This window comes from Vidua chalybeata, chromosome 5 (assembly GCF_026979565.1).
Source record: "Vidua chalybeata isolate OUT-0048 chromosome 5, bVidCha1 merged haplotype, whole genome shotgun sequence".
Taxonomy (NCBI): Eukaryota; Metazoa; Chordata; class Aves; order Passeriformes; family Viduidae; genus Vidua; species Vidua chalybeata.
The window spans coordinates 22,411,366-22,429,796 of record NC_071534.1 but is presented as its reverse complement, the minus strand read 5'-3'; the positions used below and the strand labels follow the sequence as shown (position 1 = coordinate 22,429,796).

General features: G+C 41.1%; 1 protein-coding gene across 1 annotated transcript; it reads left to right on the top strand.

Moving 5' to 3' along the window:
• Positions 1-368: 368 nt before the first annotated feature.
• On the top strand, positions 369-18,009 carry PWP1 (PWP1 homolog, endonuclein). Its single transcript, XM_053942856.1, has 15 exons — positions 369-461; positions 603-661; positions 2,851-3,008; positions 3,436-3,521; positions 4,987-5,083; positions 6,619-6,729; positions 7,459-7,589; positions 8,159-8,229; positions 10,331-10,427; positions 11,289-11,350; positions 13,049-13,160; positions 14,489-14,579; positions 14,960-15,081; positions 15,514-15,619; positions 16,337-18,009. The coding sequence occupies exons 1-15, from the start codon at positions 396-398 to the stop codon at positions 16,450-16,452; spliced, it is 1,485 nt and encodes a 494-aa protein (XP_053798831.1). The 5' UTR covers positions 369-395; the 3' UTR covers positions 16,453-18,009.
• The last annotated feature ends 422 nt before the right edge of the window (positions 18,010-18,431 follow it).

Sequence of the window (18,431 nt, the reverse complement as noted above, 5' to 3'; positions counted from 1 at the left end):
GGTTGGACTCGCTGATCTCAGAGGGTGTACGCCAACTTAATTGATCCCGGGGTTCTGCACAAACCCGGGAAACGGGGCCCTCGCAGCGCCCGCGTCCCCGTGAGGCGGCACCGCCCGCCCCTCCCCAGGGACCCGCCCGCCCCTCCCCAGGACCCGCCCACCCCTCCCCAGGACCCGCCCACCCCTCCCCAGGACCCGCCCACCCCTCCCCAGGACCCGCCCACCCCTCCCCAGGACCCGCCCACCCCTCGGAGCCGCGCCACTGCCGCGGCGCGTGGGGATGACGTCACGCAACAGTCTCCGCCCCCTCCCCGGTCCTGGCCGTCGCGGGCGGCCGCTGCTCTCGTGACGTCACTGGGGCGCGCCGGGCCGCTCACACGTGTGGCGGTGCCGCCATGAGCTGCCCCGTGCCCTGCGCCGCCTGGGTGCGGCGCGGCGTGGCCAAGGAGACGCCCGACAAGGTGGGGCCGGGGCTGGGGCTGGGGTCGGGGTCGGGGTCGGGGTCGGGATCGGGATCGGGATCGGGATCGGGGTCGCGGTCGCGCTGAGGGACCTTCGCCCGCCCCCGCCGCCTCCCTCACCCCTCTGTGTCCGCCCCGCAGGTACAGCTCAGCGAGGAGGAGCTGAAGGGTCTCATCGAGGAGGCGCAGGACAGGCTGGGGTGAGCCGGGGCAGCGGGAGGGACTCGCCGCCACTCCCGGGCTCTGCTCGGCCGCTCAGAGAGCCGGGGAGTGGAGGGGGCGGCCCGGGGGGCTGCAGGGCCGGCCCGGGGAGCAGCAGCGAGCAGCGGGGACCGGCAGCAGCCAGCGCGGATTCCTCCCGGAGCCACCGTGCCAAGGCAGCCTGGCATCCCGGAGGGCCAGCGGAGGAACATCGGGTGGAGTAGATCCTGCTGCCGTCGTGGACGTGACAAGGCGGCTGCGTTCCGGTGTGCTTCCTCAGCTGCCTCTGCGGGCTGTCACTGGCAGTGACCTGGCGCTCGCTGGAGCTCCTGTTCCCGCCTACAGTGAGAATTAAGGCCCTGGGTTTGTAACAGCGGCTGCTTTGGATGTGTGGGAAAGCGAGATGGGAGTCCCGAAGTGACCAGGAAAAAGGATGTCGAGGGTGGGACAGGACAGTCTAGGTGTGGAGGGCACAGTGGAGATCAGAGTGACGGGGTGTTCATGCTTTGATAGAAAAGGCAATCCATCACTCAGGGGTGTGCCTGGTGCACAGTGAAACTGGAGACATCACAACTCTCCCCCCAGCACTGAGAGCCCTTAGTTATGTAGTTGTGTTACTTTTTGTTGCTCTACTGTTAAGAAAAATGTATTTACAAAACTAATACAAGAAGTGACGTATTTAGGAGACACAATAGAAGACAAGAAAGAAATGTCTCTGTTTTGTCTAGAAAGAGTGGGGGATTGAGGTCTTATTCCATTTTCTGGCCTGTTAGATCTGTTCATAGAGTAAGGCTTCTGAGTGTTCCAGCTGTGTAGGGTGTGTGGTTGTGCCACAGTGTGTGTGGTTGAACAGATGCAACAGGTAGCAGAAAAAGTTTTTATAGTTGGATGAATATTATCCACCCTGTTTCTGTTGGATGTATCAGTGACACTACTGCTGAGCGGCGTGTATTGTCCCAGGATGTATTTTATTCTCTTTTTTCTGGTTTTGGTTATTTATTGGTCCCAAAATAATCTTAAACATTTGGAAAATTCTCACATCATGTTAATTTCTTAAATGATTAACGTTTCTGTTTTCTGTGGAGTTACTTGGTTCCCCTTTCTATGTGTAAACTTTTGTTTTTCTAAGTGATTTCCTTTCTCTTGCAATTTCAAAAGCATGGAAAGATTTGAGGTGCTGTTTTTTTATGCATTCTATAAAACTTCAGGATGGAAATATGAAGACCATCTGAAACAGCTGATCTATTTATAATTTGTTGTATTTTGCAGAATTTGTTGCAGCACCTCACTTTTATCCCTGTGCAAAGATTACAAATCAAATTCGGATTTAGTTATTTTATTTAATTATCTTGTTACTTGTCTCTAGTTATGTTGTTAATGTGAAGTGTTTATTTTACTGAACAAATTAGGAAAATTAGGTTTCTGATACTTAATTTGGAAACTGTACCTGAGAACCACCTTGGCTCATTGTTGCGTGGGAATTTTGCATGCAGAAGGACAGAAATACAGTGTGTTGAGCAGGGATGAGTTTCTTTGGAGCACACTCCATTGTGACACCTTGGCTGTCTGTTATCTTCTCAGCCAGTGTTTAAGGTGCATTTCCTTCTTCTGAATTCCTTGCATGCAGAATTGATGCCACAAAATTCTGAATTTTCCAGATGTTTCATGGTTTACCCCATGAGAAGAATCCACAGTGTGACCTTACCTAATGAATTCTATGTTATTTTTCCTTTGCTAAAGTATGGGATGTATGAGAAAATTAGATCTTTAAAAGCTTGAAGAAATGTGGGAATTCCCACACATGACCATGCCTCTGAGTGGGGAAAAGAAAGGAAGGAATGACATGGAGACATGTGAATGCACAGAAGAGAGGTTGAGAGATTGTATCCACAACAAACATGTAAGAGAAAGGGGCTTGGACACACACTTTACCTTGTTGAGGAAAATTTATGCCACGTTTTGTCATGAGAACTTTCAAGGAAAAGCTTTCTCTGAAAGCCTGAGAATTATAGATGCCTTGTACTTTAGAAAAGGCTCTAGAAGGAGTGAATGGATTTCAAAATTATTGGCATAAAGACTTAAAAGCCATATGAGCAGCTGGGACTGTGTGCTGAAATCTCTCCAGCAGCCCCCTGGAAGTGTTCTGTGTGTCTGCCACAGTTTCTCAGGGCTGTGTATCTTTCCACAGGGATGGTGCTGGTGGCAGTGATGAAGGCCAGACAGCAGGTGACACGAATGCACCCGTGCCTGGCAGCAGCACTAAGTCTTCCCAAAACAATGAAGAGCTGTCTGATCATGAACTGGACGAATATGATTTGGACAATTACGATGCAGAGGAATACACGGGTAAGAAGAATTTGTGTGTCAGATGTGCACTTTTCTTCCACTTCTTGTTGCACTTAAGACTTTATTATCCTAAGGCTACACTGTGTTAAGTTTCAGATGCTGGAAATTCACAGTTTTAATGATTTGCTTGTCCCATCTTGGGAAGTCATTTAGTGAGGGAAACAGTTTGGTGTCCCCCTCGCTGACACTAAGACCAAGAGCATGTTGGAAAGGTCACTCTGGCTGCTGTAGTGCTGGAGCAGAGCAGCAGAAGTCCCTGAAAGCACTGAACAGTTTATCTTACCCAGGTACTTAAGTTTGGAACTTGGAAGTTCATGTAGCCCACTCCTGATACTTTGCTGTATAGGTAATACAGGTATTGATACAGGAGTTTCTAACTTTGCCTGTTACAGACACGTATAAAAAGTGTTCTGAAATTCCCATCTAGGTGATTTAAAACTTGGAGACTCTTTGGCTACTCTGGCAGTATATGGGAGCAATGAAAACGATCCTTACATCACTCTAAAATCCACTGTGAGTACTTAAAGAATGTTAAATATCTTAAACAGCATAAGCTTTAAAATGAGTTAAATTTTCCATTCTGCTTTGGGCCATGTAAGTGCTTGCAGTGCCTTTTCACAGGTGTGCTGGAGTTTTGATTAGATGGTGCTCTTTTCTATTAAGGTTGCTTTGTTAAGGTTTCTTTCTGTGCCTTTTGCATTTAAGTTAAGTAGGAGGTTAAGGTGAACAGGCTCCTTACTTAAACCATGCACTTCTGTCCATGGAGTGGTTTTCCACCTGCCTAGTAGGACACAGAAAACACTTGAAGAAATAACAAGTCTCAGGCTGCTAGTGGCCAAAATTAGAAAATTTCACAGATTGCAAGACTCTTGCACCTTCCATCAGTTTGTGTAAGAAATCAGGCTGAGGTGGACTCTGGACTCAGGCAATGTGTCTAATATATCAACGTTCTGTGTATATATATATCTAAATAGCACTGTGTCATTGGCTGCTTCTGCCTGTATTAGTTTCCACTGTCAGATGGGAAACATCTTTGCAGAAGCTGGATTTGTAGACATACAGAAGATTAACACCTTTTTCTCAAGCTTTTTTTCCTATGCTCAAGTTCTTTGCCCAAATTCTGAAAGTTCTTCAATGTGCATTTTCTGTTGTCATTTAGTATTTACTACTGGAACTGTTGAAGACTATGTATTGTGTAACCTTAAGTGAATTCAAAGAATTGCAGAACTTGATAGAATTCAAATACTGAAGTATGCTTGAAGTGCATTTAAAAAAAAAAAAAAAAACCCAAACAAAAACTTAAAAGTGTGCAATGAGAAGTCCACAAAGTCTTGTATGTGTTGAAGATGGGAAGGATGCTACTCTGTGTAAGATTATTGACTTCTGTACAGTTCTTAAGTTTTTGCAACAAAAATTCCCAAGTTCCTTCCATTCCTCAGTAACAATGAAAATCAGATGAGAGGTTACATCTGTTCTGGTACAGCTGAATGCCTGGTAGCACTGTAGGCAGTACTTCTTGGGAAATGCTTTCCAGGAAGCAGACAGTGGAAGTATTTCCTGGATGTGAGGAGCAGCTGCAGTATTGTTACTGGGTAAAATGCTGTTCTGTTATATAAGTGGTCAAGGCACAGGAGCACAAGGGAAATTACCTTTCTTTGTGGACGCCTGGTGATGATTTTCTTTTCAGCAATCAGCTGCATCAGGATAGCCTTGAAATATGGTTTTATATTTGATAATTAAACACCTCTACAAACCCACCTTCAATCTGATTTAGTGACTATTCACTCTCCCCATAATCGAGTCTAGTTTCTCTGTTCAGCACCATAACATAGTTTTAGGTGGGTGGGCATTAGGGTGTTGGATTTTGAGTATTTTCAGCTGTGGTTCAGTATTACTGATTCCTCCTTTTGAACACGTGCCGTTTCATGATTTATGTGCTTTGCTCAACACCCTTTGTCTTCTCCTTTTTGCTGTTTAGGAGCAATATGAACAGGAGGACTTTTTGATTAAACCCAGTGACAATCTTGTCCTTTGTGGCAGAGTTGATAAAGACTGCTGTAGTTTGGAGGTCCATGGTGAGTAAAATAGGGTTTGTTCTTTTCAGTGAATATAGGGAATGTCTTGCCTAGCATGTACCATGTGGCTGTGTTGAAGAGGCAGAGGGTTGGTTTTGAGAAGGATTTTTCTCCCCATCTGCCTTGTGTTTTGTCCTCTTCTGTGTCATGGTGCTTTAGCTACTTTTCAGGACTAGAGAATTTCCTGTGTAGTTACTGTTATTTAAAGGATAGCTTGCTTCTTTCAGGCTGTATAGCAATTCCTTTCCTTATTTCATTTCTTAAAACTTGTAGGAAATACTATGGCACTTTTATTCTCTGAACATATGCTCTTCATTCCAGTCCTACGTTCCATATCCTGCAAGCATCCTCTAGTGGTTTGTTGTTTCATTTATATTTTTTTCTTTAGCTTTCTCCTTGCTTCTTTAAGTGGGCTTTCCACTGCTAGGATTAGAAGAACTGGCACTTTTATCATCATGGTCTAGAAGAGATAATTCTTAATAGGGCCTGAATACTGCTTGTTCTAGAAATAGGTTTACTTTTGCTGTGTAAAAATTGTTCTGTTGCAGCCAATAAATACTACTGAACGTGCTGAAATTATCATCTTTGCTTACTGTGATTCTTTTTGGCAATGCTTCTGGCCACTTGTGCTGTGGTCCATGTTTCTGTAGGCAAAGTATTTCATTTTAAGCAACAACATGACCAAAATGTGTGAAAGCATCTCTTCAGATACCAGCATGTGGAATTTTCTGTGTCCGGAGGTGTTTACAAATTTTATTAACTGTAAGTTTATACCCAATATAAACTTACAGAACAATAGCAAAGGCTTCTGCAGTTTCTAAAATTGGGTAACCTTGTCTTAGTTGACTACTAAGATAACTTAGTTAACTGGTGACTTCAGTTACTATCTGAACATCTGTCACATGCACTTAAAAGTGGCACTGTGATTTTGTGTGTGTGATAAAATGTTATTAAAATAATTAATGGGTTTTCTCTGCTGTCCAGTTGGTAAGTTATTTTATTATAAGAAGAAAAATAGCCAGCTACAGAGAATTTGTGTTAGTATATGGCTGCTTTACCAAAACTTTTCCTGTATCTCAGTTACCATCTACTAAAGGTAGAAGTCCTTCTGACTTCTTCACCTTCCTCTGATTTGTCTTTTTACCTTCATTTACCTTTCAACTTCATCTGGAATATTTTTTTTTAATTGCTAATCCTGTAAACTGAATGTATCCTGATGTAGAAAGTGCTGGATGTGGAGCATGTATTATGAAGAGATCTTACAAACAAAGTAAAGTATTGAACCTTGACTGAACTCATCACAACTTTATCTAAAGTACACAGGAGAATTTTTATTTTGTGTAATTCTGTGAGGTACAACATTTGTAGAGGGTCTGGCCTTTGCAGTAAATCTCTGAAGACTCTGTGAATTTTCCTTCTGAATCTCCTTGAGAATTTAGTTTTTTTCCACAACTGCCTTTTGTGGAAGTGACCTGCTCATAGCTGTTTGCTTTCCCTCTTCACTGATGTCTTGCATAACTTTAATTCTTTTTCAGTTTATAATCATGAAGAGGACTCATTTTATGTCCATCATGACATTATCTTGCCTGCTTACCCTCTGAGCCTGGAGTGGTTGAATTTTGATCCTAGTCCAGATGAATCAACAGGTAAATTACAAAGGATGCTGTCAGTGTCCAGTTAAAGAATTTTTGCTTGAAAAGCATGTAAGTGTAATGTTGTCACTAAATAATTTCTTCCTGCAGTACAAAGAAATAAAATCAATGTTAATATCAAGATAATATTGACTTGGGATAACCAAGATGTGAATATCAGGTATTTTTGCTTGGTGATCCAGTCATCTCAGTGATGCTGCTGTAACAAATGGTTTTACTAAAATAGTCATTTTATTGCAAGCAATTAAGTTATTGTCAGCAGACCAGAGCAATCTCTGAAATCTGCTTTAATTTCTGTTTGCAAACAAAAGGTTGCTTTTGTTCAGTTAATTAAATGTAAAGCACAGCAAAATTTATATATTTTTTATATATTTATGTATGTAGTAACATTTCTCCTGTGTTTCTCAGATTTTTTTCTTCCATAGTACAGGGGATGTGGTTTAATTTTGGTTTGTTTTTTCTTTCAAAAACAAGCAAAACATGCAACTCTATACAGGTTGTTTGAACAGTTACTTGTACTGAAGGGGAAGAAGGGCAAGTAATATTTTTTCTGGCAACATCTCTTTTTAAATTGCTCCTTCCCAGTTATAAACATAAATATATTCAAATAGAAGATTGTGGCACATAAGTTTTACTTAACCAAAGAAATAAGGAGCAGCTGGATTGCCAAATACGCTGTTTCATAACTAAATAAATGTGGTTGCATTTGGGTTTTTGTTGTAGGAAATTATGTTGCAGTGGGTAACATGACCCCAGTCATTGACATTTGGGACCTTGATGTAGTAGAATCCTTGGAACCAGTCTTTTCTCTTGGAGGCAAGAGAGAGAAAAAGAAGAAAAAGAAAGGAAAGAAAGTAAGTCTTGCAAAATGGTTTAGCTGGTTGGATGGAGGAAATTTGTAGCAGGGATAATGCCTTCTTTCCCCCCCCCCCCCCTAGAATATTTGAAATGCTAATTGTTCTCTAAATAACTAAAGCCTGGAATTAAGAGCAGAACAGGAGTGGGGTGGTGTCCCAGTAAACTTTGAATCTTAACTATTTAAAATTAGAAGTTGCAGGAACTGGCAGTTGCAAGGACCCAAAGCTCACTTAATTGGGAGGAGAGAGAGGGAGCTGCCAGGAGAGTTTAGAAAGAAGCTGAAGAAGTTGCACATTAGCTGGAAATAATGAGGTTTCTTTTACTAGCCTGAAGGGAATAACCAGTTCTGTAAAGCCAGCAGCTGGAGCAATCTGCGATCTGGGACAGGAGGGGCAGGTGGTGTAGAGATAGTTCTCTCAAAAGCTGTGTTGCAGCAAGTGAGAGTAATTTAATATGAAGTTGTTTGTGAAGGCTTTAGGGAATTCATACTAATGTGAAGTAATGCTTGATTTGCACTGAAGCTGTAATTTTCAAAAGTCTGTTTATGTCATGTGTGCATACACAGAGTTTATCTTCAGAAGGGACTGAAGGACATACTGATGCTGTGCTTGATCTTTCATGGAATAAACAAAGCAGGTAAAAGAATACTTGAATAACAATGGATGTTAGAAAATTGCAGTCTTCATTAGGCGTACAGTTTTCACACAAAATCCAAAAACTTGAAAGCACTGCTGAAATTGATGCATTCTTAAAAATACACTTCTTTTTTTTTAACTAGAGCTCTTGATTTTTAATTTTTTTTTAATACTTGTATATTGCTGGAGGTCACTTTTGATTTGCAGGTTATCCAGATGAAGGCAGGGCAAAGGTGGGTGTGAGCCATTTGATAAACTGTCTACATTTCACTTGTTCAAAATGGAAAAGCAGAAGGGCTGCCCTGAGCTATGCTAGTCTGCCAGTGGCCTAAACCACCATTTCAACAGAGACAAGTAGATTTATAGAAGAAAGTCCTTGCTATTCTGTTTTGGGTTTTTTTTTTTTCCTTCTGGCTTTTGCCCCAAAACTCTGAACAGGAAAGAGAGTGTAAAAGCCCTAATAGCTCAGTTATAGAAATGCCTCTGGCCTCTAGGCAGAGAATATTCCCTGTTGCCTGAATGAACTAGAAATGAAGTGCTGCTATTGAAGCAACACAAAGCTGGTCCATCTTGGGGCAGAGGTCAAGGACAGTGTGCTGACTGAAGTAAAGATGCTGCTGGATTTTTATCACTTAGGTTGTTGTTAACAGTTCATCTGTCAGAGGATCCTCAGCAGGGGTCTTGAAACTGCTTCAGTCAGACACAGGCTGATTTTTTTTTCTGCTGTCATAAATGCCTCTGCCTTTGAACATGCACACAGACAACTCAGAATATTCTGATGAGCAGGTGTGAGCCTTCACTTGTAGTGTGTTCTTATCTAGATACTGATGAAGAAAATACCCACACAGGCCTCAGTAAATGTATATAAATTGCACTCTTAATTCACAGTGTTCTTAAATTAGACACATATGCACAGAATGTGACAGTGATCAGTCCATCATTCTTAGAAAAGAGGAGCTTTTGTGTACCTAGGAATGGTCTGGTGATAATGTAGACAAGGATGAAAAAAAATTATTACTTCAGTAGTTAAGTCTGAAATGCATAATTCTGTAATGTACTGAGTTACAAATTCATTGATACTGGTAGTTCTTTCAGGAAATAAAACCAGCCTGAAGTGGGCAGCTTATGGACAAAACAAGGAACTCCTTGGAGCAGCTTGTATATAAAATGTTTTATTGTTGTTTCTTTCTTTTAAGCAAGGCATGTTGTGACAACTCTCTACAAATAACTTTCTGCCTGTAGGTCATAGTGGTGTTACTGTAAAATGTTCTTACAGCCTTCACTATGCATTTTCTTAACTTTCCCTTGTAACATTGCTTGGGAAAACAGCATTTCCAGGAGAATGTTAACTCTTTGAGACAGAAACACTTGGTTAATATAAAAAGGGGAGGGGGAGAAGTTTCAATCAGAAACAACACGTTGAGGTAATAAATTTGATTTTAAGAGCAGTGAAGCAGTTATAGGAAATGTAGTGTGTGTTTGACAGGCATCTGGGGATGTTTTGATTTTTTTTTCTGATCAAACTTTTAAGCTGTGTTTATTGCTCTTAATACAATTGCTCAAATTTAAGTTGAAATGTGGGGTCTGTAAACTAACTGAAATTTTAGTGGTTACTTTCAGCAGTCTACAAAGGGTATAGTGTTGTGTCTTCAGTAGGAATATAAACAGATATTAGAGAGCAAAATATTTCACAAACAGGTTTGTCAGGTTCTTGGCTGCATGCATATGCAAACAGAATGAAGTAGCACAGATAATGTTTAAAAATACTATTCAATGTCAAAGGAAAGAATGTGCTTCAAAGCCTTTATTACTTTGTTTTGTTTGAGAAGTCTTCGACTAAATGGTATTGTAAGTAATGTCAGGGGAAATAGAAGCAGAACTGTCATTGTTATAAGTGTTCTACTAATGTAATATATAGCCTATTTATAATCTTTACTTAAAACTTACAGTTGCCTTCAGGGAGTTATCCCTCACGCTTGAGAGGAATCATCTATAGACCACAGTGTACTTGTTCTCAGAATTGGGCTCTGTGTGTATTTTGGATTTTTTACCATTATTTGTTTGTAGAAAGAGTTTTAAAATGATTTTTGATCCATTATCAGGAACGTTTTAGCAAGTGCCTCTGCTGACAACACAGTGATTTTGTGGGACATGGCTGTGGGTAAGCCAGCAGCCAGCCTGACACTACATACAGACAAGGTATGGATTAATTGCTTGTTTCTTCCACTGTGGAATACAAAGAAAAATGTAACTGCAGTTTTTCATTTGCTGCTTGGTAGTGAACCCTCAGAACAACAATCCTCTTAATTTTCTAACATCTGTGCAGAATTGTTTTAATTTATGAATTAGTTGTTTTTGCAAACAGTACTGTATTAGCTTTTTAAAATGTTATTTAACTTATCTTTTAGAAAGTTAAAAAAGCTTTGTAATAGTTTTTAAAATACCTTTTGTGTATTGGCCCTAATGGTGGGGAATATAATAGTGCTGGTAAAAGCTACAAAAATAGGTGACTGAACATAGGTCAAACTGTAACTCTCTTAAGGGAATGAGTGTCAGTTACAGTTTGTTCTAGGTGAAGAGGTTTAAAATAAATGATACTAAAATACCATAGTGATGAGTACTTCAGAAATGAATTAATCTCATAGTAATGAAAATGTAAAAGCTAGTTATTAATAGCTGTAACCTTATTTTGCTGCTAACAAAGTCACTGCCCTGGACAAACTCCTGATTTTCATTTTTTGTTAATGTCTGCTTTTTTCCCCAAACTGGAAGCAGATATTCTTTTACCTCCAGTTTTTTTTTTAATTACTATCTTGGGCAGGAAGGGGGCATGGGATTCTGTTCAGTCAGATTATATGGAAAATACCTTGTTTTTACCAGGTGGGGGTGTTTGAAGTAATGCACAACTCTTGCACTGATTTTGAGCAATCTGAATATCAACAATTTTAATAGGAGGGTTTTTTGGGGAGGACTCTGTGCTGGCTTGGGGTTGGGATGGTTGTGCTTTGATCCAAGAAAGTTTCTGTATATGTGTGTTACATAAAATCTTCCATTATCTAGGTCCAGACATTGCAGTTTCATCCCTTTGAAACTCAGACCCTTGTTTCTGGATCATTTGATAAGTATGTCAGGGTCATGTTTTCACATGTTCCACCTGGGGAGGGTATTCCTTTTCAATTAAGCCTTGTGTTTTCTTTCATTTTTCATATAACTCTGCTATTATTTTTTTCCAGCGAGGAAACCAGGTTTGCTTATGGCCAAGATGTAGTTTTCCTTACCACTTTTTCAGAGGTAGCCAATGCTTTAACCATCTGGACCAACATTTTCTGTGCCAGGTGTCTGCCTGCTCCAAACCAAATTTATTTCTTAATTTGGCCTTATGGCATTTTCATCATTGGGAACATGTCGCTGTTTATTCCTGTGAAAATTTGCCCAGGTTTTGCCAGCCAGTAAGGCCAAGGTGGAGGCACAAGGGACTTGAAAATCCCAGTTCTCTCCCTCCAGCCTCTATAGGCACAGCCAAAGTGTAATGGGCTGTCTCCTGTGATTGCAGCCTGGAGATGCTGGGAAATGGTTTGTGTCTGCACACTTGGACTACTCTGTAGCTGCCAGTTCTTGTAAGTCCTGCCAGCCAAAATACTCTCTCTCTGTTCTCCCATCTCAGTGGGGTAACTTCTAAATTTTGTTCTATCACCATGATTTTCTTACACTGGTATTTTTTATTCTGCTTTTAAGACTTTGTCCTTATGTTGAAATTATTTATAGACTTGCCAATCTTCAGTCAAGCCTTTGAGTTCCCTGGCTTCTATTATGTTCTTGCTGCATCTGCTGGAGTATTGGAGTAGGACCTTTTGCTGTTGTTAGGAAGCTGCTTCTGTCTTTTCTCTCCGTCTCGACTTCCTTTGATAAAAGGAAGCATTAAGTCCAAGCAGTGACCAGCTGCTGATCCCTTTTTAGCTGCCCCTTTGGTACCATGGACACCTCTAAACCACGGTGTTAACCATAAACTAACGGACTCCCACTGTGGATTTTTCCTGCAAAGCCTTGCCAGGACCACAGGCAATTCAGTGAGCATTGGGAGAACCTTCATGGCCTGAAAATCAGACCTAAAGAAACTGTTATGTAAAATGCCTGGTAAAAGACCTGGGAAATCTACATCACACTTCTTTAATTATACGATAGAGAGGGAGTGGGTTACACTGAGGATGTTGATAGTGGTGAGGTGATGCTGGACTGACTCCCTTGCATTTGCACTCAGGAGCTTTTTGAGTTTGAACGGATACTGCAGCCACTCATCTGAGTACGTGCCTGTAAAGACTCCCAGAGGACCCACTGACTGCCATCTACTCTTTCTCCTTTGTTAAGATTGTTGGTTTTTTAGAAAATATTTTTTATTAAGCATATTTGAAAACGTATGCATATGTATGACAAAATGATTTCCTAATTAGTGCGTCATTACTTGACTTTACTGAAGTCTCTTTGTAATTAAGTGGTATATTTACATAATTATGGGCTGCTATGTGATGAGTATCTTACGTATTGAGTAAATTCAAGCTCTGCTTAGTTTCAATAGAGAGGCGCTGTTGGTAACCAAGATGAAACTTTGTAGCACATGGAAAAATCTCGTGCTTATCTGCAAGATTTTAATCTGTTACAGAATTAGAAGACTAAGTAGTGAAGTTGTTTCCATTTAATTTTTTAATTATAGTTTACATGGAGCTTCTGTAGATGTCAGTGAGAAAGCAAACTATGTCATGAAGTGTTCTACCCTGATATTTTTTTTTTTTTTTAATTTTATTTCCTGTCCCTTTGTCCCCTAGATCAGCAGTGCTGTACGACTGCAGAAACCCCCAGGACAGCCATCGAGTGTGGCGGTTTAGTGGTCAGGTTGAGAGAGTAATTTGGAATCATTTCTCACCTTGCCATTTCTTGGTGAGTACATGTTTTTCTGTTCTGGTTGGTTGTTGCCATGTCATTTAACCTGTGTTAACCTATTTAGTGTTCATAATGCTTCTGAATCATAATGGAGCCAATGGACATTTGGATGGTTTGTGGTGCTTATAAAAATGCAGTCTGGGGGAAGATGTTTTTAGGTAGTTTTTTTCAATAAGTATCTCTACACCAGCTACTTATTTGGTATCTTCACTGTGACAGTAGAAAAGCTATTGCTGCTTGTGCTTTTTCACTCCAGAGGTGACAGCCTTGGTCATGTCGTTGCAGTGTTCAGTGGCGGGGATATATTTTCCTTTGCACAGTTTCTGTTGTTTCATGCAATGAAGCAACTGCAGCTGAGAAATAGCCACTTAGAACTGGGATCCTGCGTATTAATTAATGTGTTTCAAGTCAGCGCTAGAGGGCACTGTCCTCCTGGCTGGTATGGAGTGATCCACTCCTTTAGGTTGGAAAAGTCCTCTGAGATCGAGTTTAAATGTTAACCCAGCACTGCCAAGTCCACCACTAAACCATGTCCATAAGTGCCTCATCGACATGGCTTTTAAATACCTCCGGGGGTGGGGATTCCATCACTTCCCTGAGCAGCCTGTGCCAGTGCTTCACAAGCCTTTCAGTAAACACATTTTTGCTGATGTTCAATCTAAACCACCCCTGCTGCAACTTGAGGCCATTTTCTGTTGTTCTATTGCTTATTCCCTGTGAGAAGAGACCAACAGCCACCTAGAGTATAAAGGAAAAATATCTTGGTGTTTTTGAGTTTTTTGTAATAAAACTTTGCAAGAATTTAAAAACAAATCTTCCCTATTATCTCAATGGCTGTCTAGTTCTCTGTTGCTTTGTGTATACAGCCAACAGAAGTGGCTGCTCAGCTCTGTTGGGTTTATGATGTGGATCTCTCCTGGTGTAATCACACCTAGTTTTGCACAGGACTCCTATGCAGCCACTGATGGCTCCAAAAACTTTGAACTGACAGTTGAGAGACTGAAGGGTCTGCATTTCATTGCCTGGCCTGAGGGCCAAATTTAGTGGGGCAACTCTCTTCAAAATACACTTTCAGAAATTTGCATGGGATTAAGACTTCCATGTCATCAGTGCAGCATAATTGAGGTTCATAGAATAGCTGGGATACCAGCTGGGTAGAGCCTGACTTTGGGGGTGCAGGCCTGGGAACAGTGTAACGTGTCCTAGGGGAGAAGTGTCTGCCTCAGATCAGAGGGTTTTACAAGAGGGTGGGTGTTATTTCACTGGAAGTTTTTTTTCCAGATGAGTGACTGTGGCTGTTTGTTTTTTAAATGTGGTTTCCTTAGGCAAGCACAGATGATGGCTTTGTGTACTGTCTGGATGCTCGTGCTGATAAGCCCTTGTTTACTCTGAAGGCTCACGACCAAGAGGTGTCAGGTAAATTGCCTTTGTGTTCTGTTTGTCCCAGGTGGGTGAGGCACATCTGGAAGATGCCTTTAATCCATAGCACTGAGGTGTAGTGATTCCTTGTTTAACAAGTAAGTTGTGCATGCTAATCATGGTAGCTGGCATGTGAAACAAATCTCTGTTGAGGGGATTGGGAGGCAAAATAGGCCTGCACGATTCCCTTGGCTCTCACTACAGGGACCATGGCAACATGGAACTTTCATTAATGTTCTGCTCCTTTGTTCTGGAATGAGTTTAGTGCGAGGAGAATATTGGGGTTGTTCTCATATCTTCACTTCAAAATGTATCCTAATCTCTGTGAAATGGGGATTGCCTGTTTCGCTCACACTGCTGCACTCTTCATCTTCCAGGGCTACAACTAAGCAGTCAGATCAAAGGGTGCCTTGTGACATCATCTGCTGACAAATATGTGAAAATTTGGGATATCCTGGGAGACAGACCAAGTTTAGTCCATTCCAGGGATATGAAAATGGTATAGTAATATTTATTTGAGTCTACTAAGTTTTGTATACAAACTTTGCTTATTCTTTTTCTGTCTCATTTGAATCTTGTTCTACCTAAGGTCTCATAGGGAAAAAAACTAGTAACATATTCTGGGTAAATCATTCTCATCACAGTGCAGTATTCCACATGGAATTGGCAGATTGCTTCAAAGCCTCAGAGACCCAAATTCCAGATACAATGTTCTGAGTAGAACTATGGGTGCTCCAGCTTGCATCTGCTACATTCAAGACAAAGATGTGATTAACTGTTTATAATTAGCAGCTCTTGACTTTCATTTTATGTCTTTATGAAAGAAGTTTCAGAAACTTTATTACATTTGTTAAAATTTGCTTGGTGAAAGTATTTTCAGATGACAAACTCATTTTAAGATTAATTTTTTTTTTTTCTCCCACCCTCCCAGGGAGTTCTGTTCTGTGCAGCTTGCTGCCCTGACTTCCCATTTGTCTTTGCCTTTGGAGGAGAGCGGGAAGGGCTGCGTGTTTGGGATATAAGTAAGATCTCTGCAGGTAATGTTCTCATTTCTTTGAATGTTGTAGTTCTCCTGTTGCTTGCAGGCTGTATTCATATTCAGTATTGTATTGTGACTCTGACAGAAAACCATAGGTTAAGATTTTTAAATACTCCAAGACTGCATGTGTGGTCATATTTCAGCTTCAAAAAATGTGGGTTTTCTTCTAAATTGGAAAACTGCTTGACACAATTTATGTTCTTGCAGCTGATGTGTAATACTTTATTTCTTATAATACCTATGTTTTGTTTTTTTTCCTGATGGTCTTGATGTGATTTGGTATCATGTTTTTTGAGTACTTATGGGAAGAAAAGTGAGGACTGCTTTTGATCACTTGTAGCTAAACAGCATGATTTTTTGGGAGAAGGCTTTTAGGAGCCTATTGGGAACCAGAGACTAAAACCAGAAATAAATTATTTAAACTTAATGATGTGGTCTTCAAACCTCATCAATTTTACAGTACTTAGGTACAGGAATTATGCAGAGGAAACCTCTATATGCTCTAGAGGAAAAACAACAGGACTTGTAATTGAAGTATCATAGGGAGGCAATTTTCTGATTTTTCTGACCTTTAGCTTCAACTCTGTACTTGGGGTAAGGGCAAGAGCTTTGAAACCACAGCAGGTTGGGATTTCCATTCCATGGTGCTCACCAGGCTGTCCCTGCTGTACTCCTCTGAGAGAGTAACATTTAAGCAATTCCATTTGTGTTGCAGTGAATGAAGTTTTTGGAAACAGAGAGAGGCTCATCCTGGCTAGTGCCAACTCTGTGGCTTCCAGCTCCACAGACAGCAGTAACAGCAATGATTTGGAGACAGCAATGGAATCATGATGGACCAAACATCAAAAAATCAAAGTAATTAATGGGACTACAACTAATGTGTATTCTACAAATGCCCGTTTGGTGAGAGTTCATGGAAAGGGCTCTGGTGTCTTGCAATCTGCAGGCTTCTTCATCTCAGCTAAAGAAAGGCGGTGTGTGTGGTTAAGCTCTAAGCTCCTGCCTCTACTACCAGCTCTGAAAGATTGAATCACTCGCTTTCACCTGAGATAATGATCCCTGAAAAAGCAGCTGCCATATTTAAAGCTGATACATAAAATGGAACAGTCACTAGAAAAGCATTCTGTGACCACAGAAGTTTACTGAATACTGCAAAGACAGTTTTATCTTCTACCTTCTAAGGGCATAAGGAAAAACATTTCACACAACAGTTGTATAATAAATAAACAAAAGATGAATTAAATTACAAGTGTAAATAGATAATTTATCCTTATTTTGAGGCTATGTTTACAGATATTGACAGATCTTCTGTGTAACTTTTTAAACCTTGAGTAGTTCTCAGGCAAGAAGTTGGAGTCTCCAAGTAGAATCCTGGAATGTATTTCTGACAACTGGTATCACCAATATCAAACCAGAAATAACCCAGCACTATCTCACCAAGATTGAGGGTTTCTTTTTCCAGGTTCCACAGAACCTGAAGTTTAGTGATGTTGCACATAGTATTGGGTTTTTCTTCATACTCCAGATGTATTTCAAGAGAATTTGAACTGAAATCAAGAGCTGCTACTCAAGGAGGATGAGAAGCTATCAGGACACAAAGTGAGGGTTGGGATCCCAGCTGGTTGCTGTTACTGGTGAAAAGCTCTCTGTATTATGTTAACTCTGCTCAGGCATTTCTGCCTGACACCTGAAGGCAGAGAGGAAATTTTTAAGTATCAGTTTAACCACCAGCTTAAGCCCCTTGTTGGCAGAATCAGGAACCTAATCAAGGGATGTGACTCAAAGAATTTCCTTGCATTTATAATGTAACACGCACTTGCTTTACCTCAGGAACTTAACTGATGCTCTTACCCTCCATCGAGCACTTGCCCTCTGCACATACTGAAGGTGCCTGTAGAGTGTTCCTGCTGCAAAAATACCCTTGGTCTTAAATCCACCGATGCCAAAGCAGCTGTAGGATCATACTCATAGCTGCCAAACTCTTCCCATTGCTTTCCACCCTAACTCACTGTAGTTCATTCTGGTGAGGTCAAGCAGGTAAATTGTGCCCCTACAAACTGCAGATGGGAAAAAGGCAGGTCTGTAATTTTCCTTACTATCCCATGAGGGTAACTGGCTGCTTTAAAGCTACTTCAGCTGTTTGTAGTCTGGTGAAGGTGTTCAGCATGGCTCTGCAGGAACCAAGAATACTCTGGATGTGTTGGGATTCTTGCTTCCATCCTGTCTCTGCCAAGCAGTAGAGAATGATGTGTGGACAACAAATGAACAATTGCTTTTGTGAAGCTTAAGAAGGTGTACGTACCAGAACCACTGCTGTTCAACTGGTCTCCACTGAAAACTTCCAAGTTTTTCAAAGCTTTAATTTTAAATAAATGCTTTGTGACAAGATCTTTGAGGGTAGGTGATTTCTCTTACCTCTACTCCTAGTAATATAATTGGCACTGTAGCTCTCAAAGTTGATTTTTGTTTTTGGAAGAAATTACATTACTGGAAGCAACACATCTTTCCTTGGATTTATCAAGATCCCAGCACCTGTCTGGAGCTGTTTGGTCACATACTGATCTGAGGCAAGCATTTTCAGGTTTTAAGAACCCTGGGAGCTCTCTAGGAACTGCAGCATACAGGGAGAGGTATAGCTAAGCTTGGGCCATTTAGGGCCCAAAGCAAAGCTCTTTTCCAAGGGAACCTCCCATTACCTTGTCAGAGAACAGAGCACAGCTGAATCTTCTTTTGCAGCACAGCCAGAGGAGTGACACAGCAAGTCTAGAGTTCGTTAGCTACCCAGTTCATGGAGGTGCTCCTACACATAC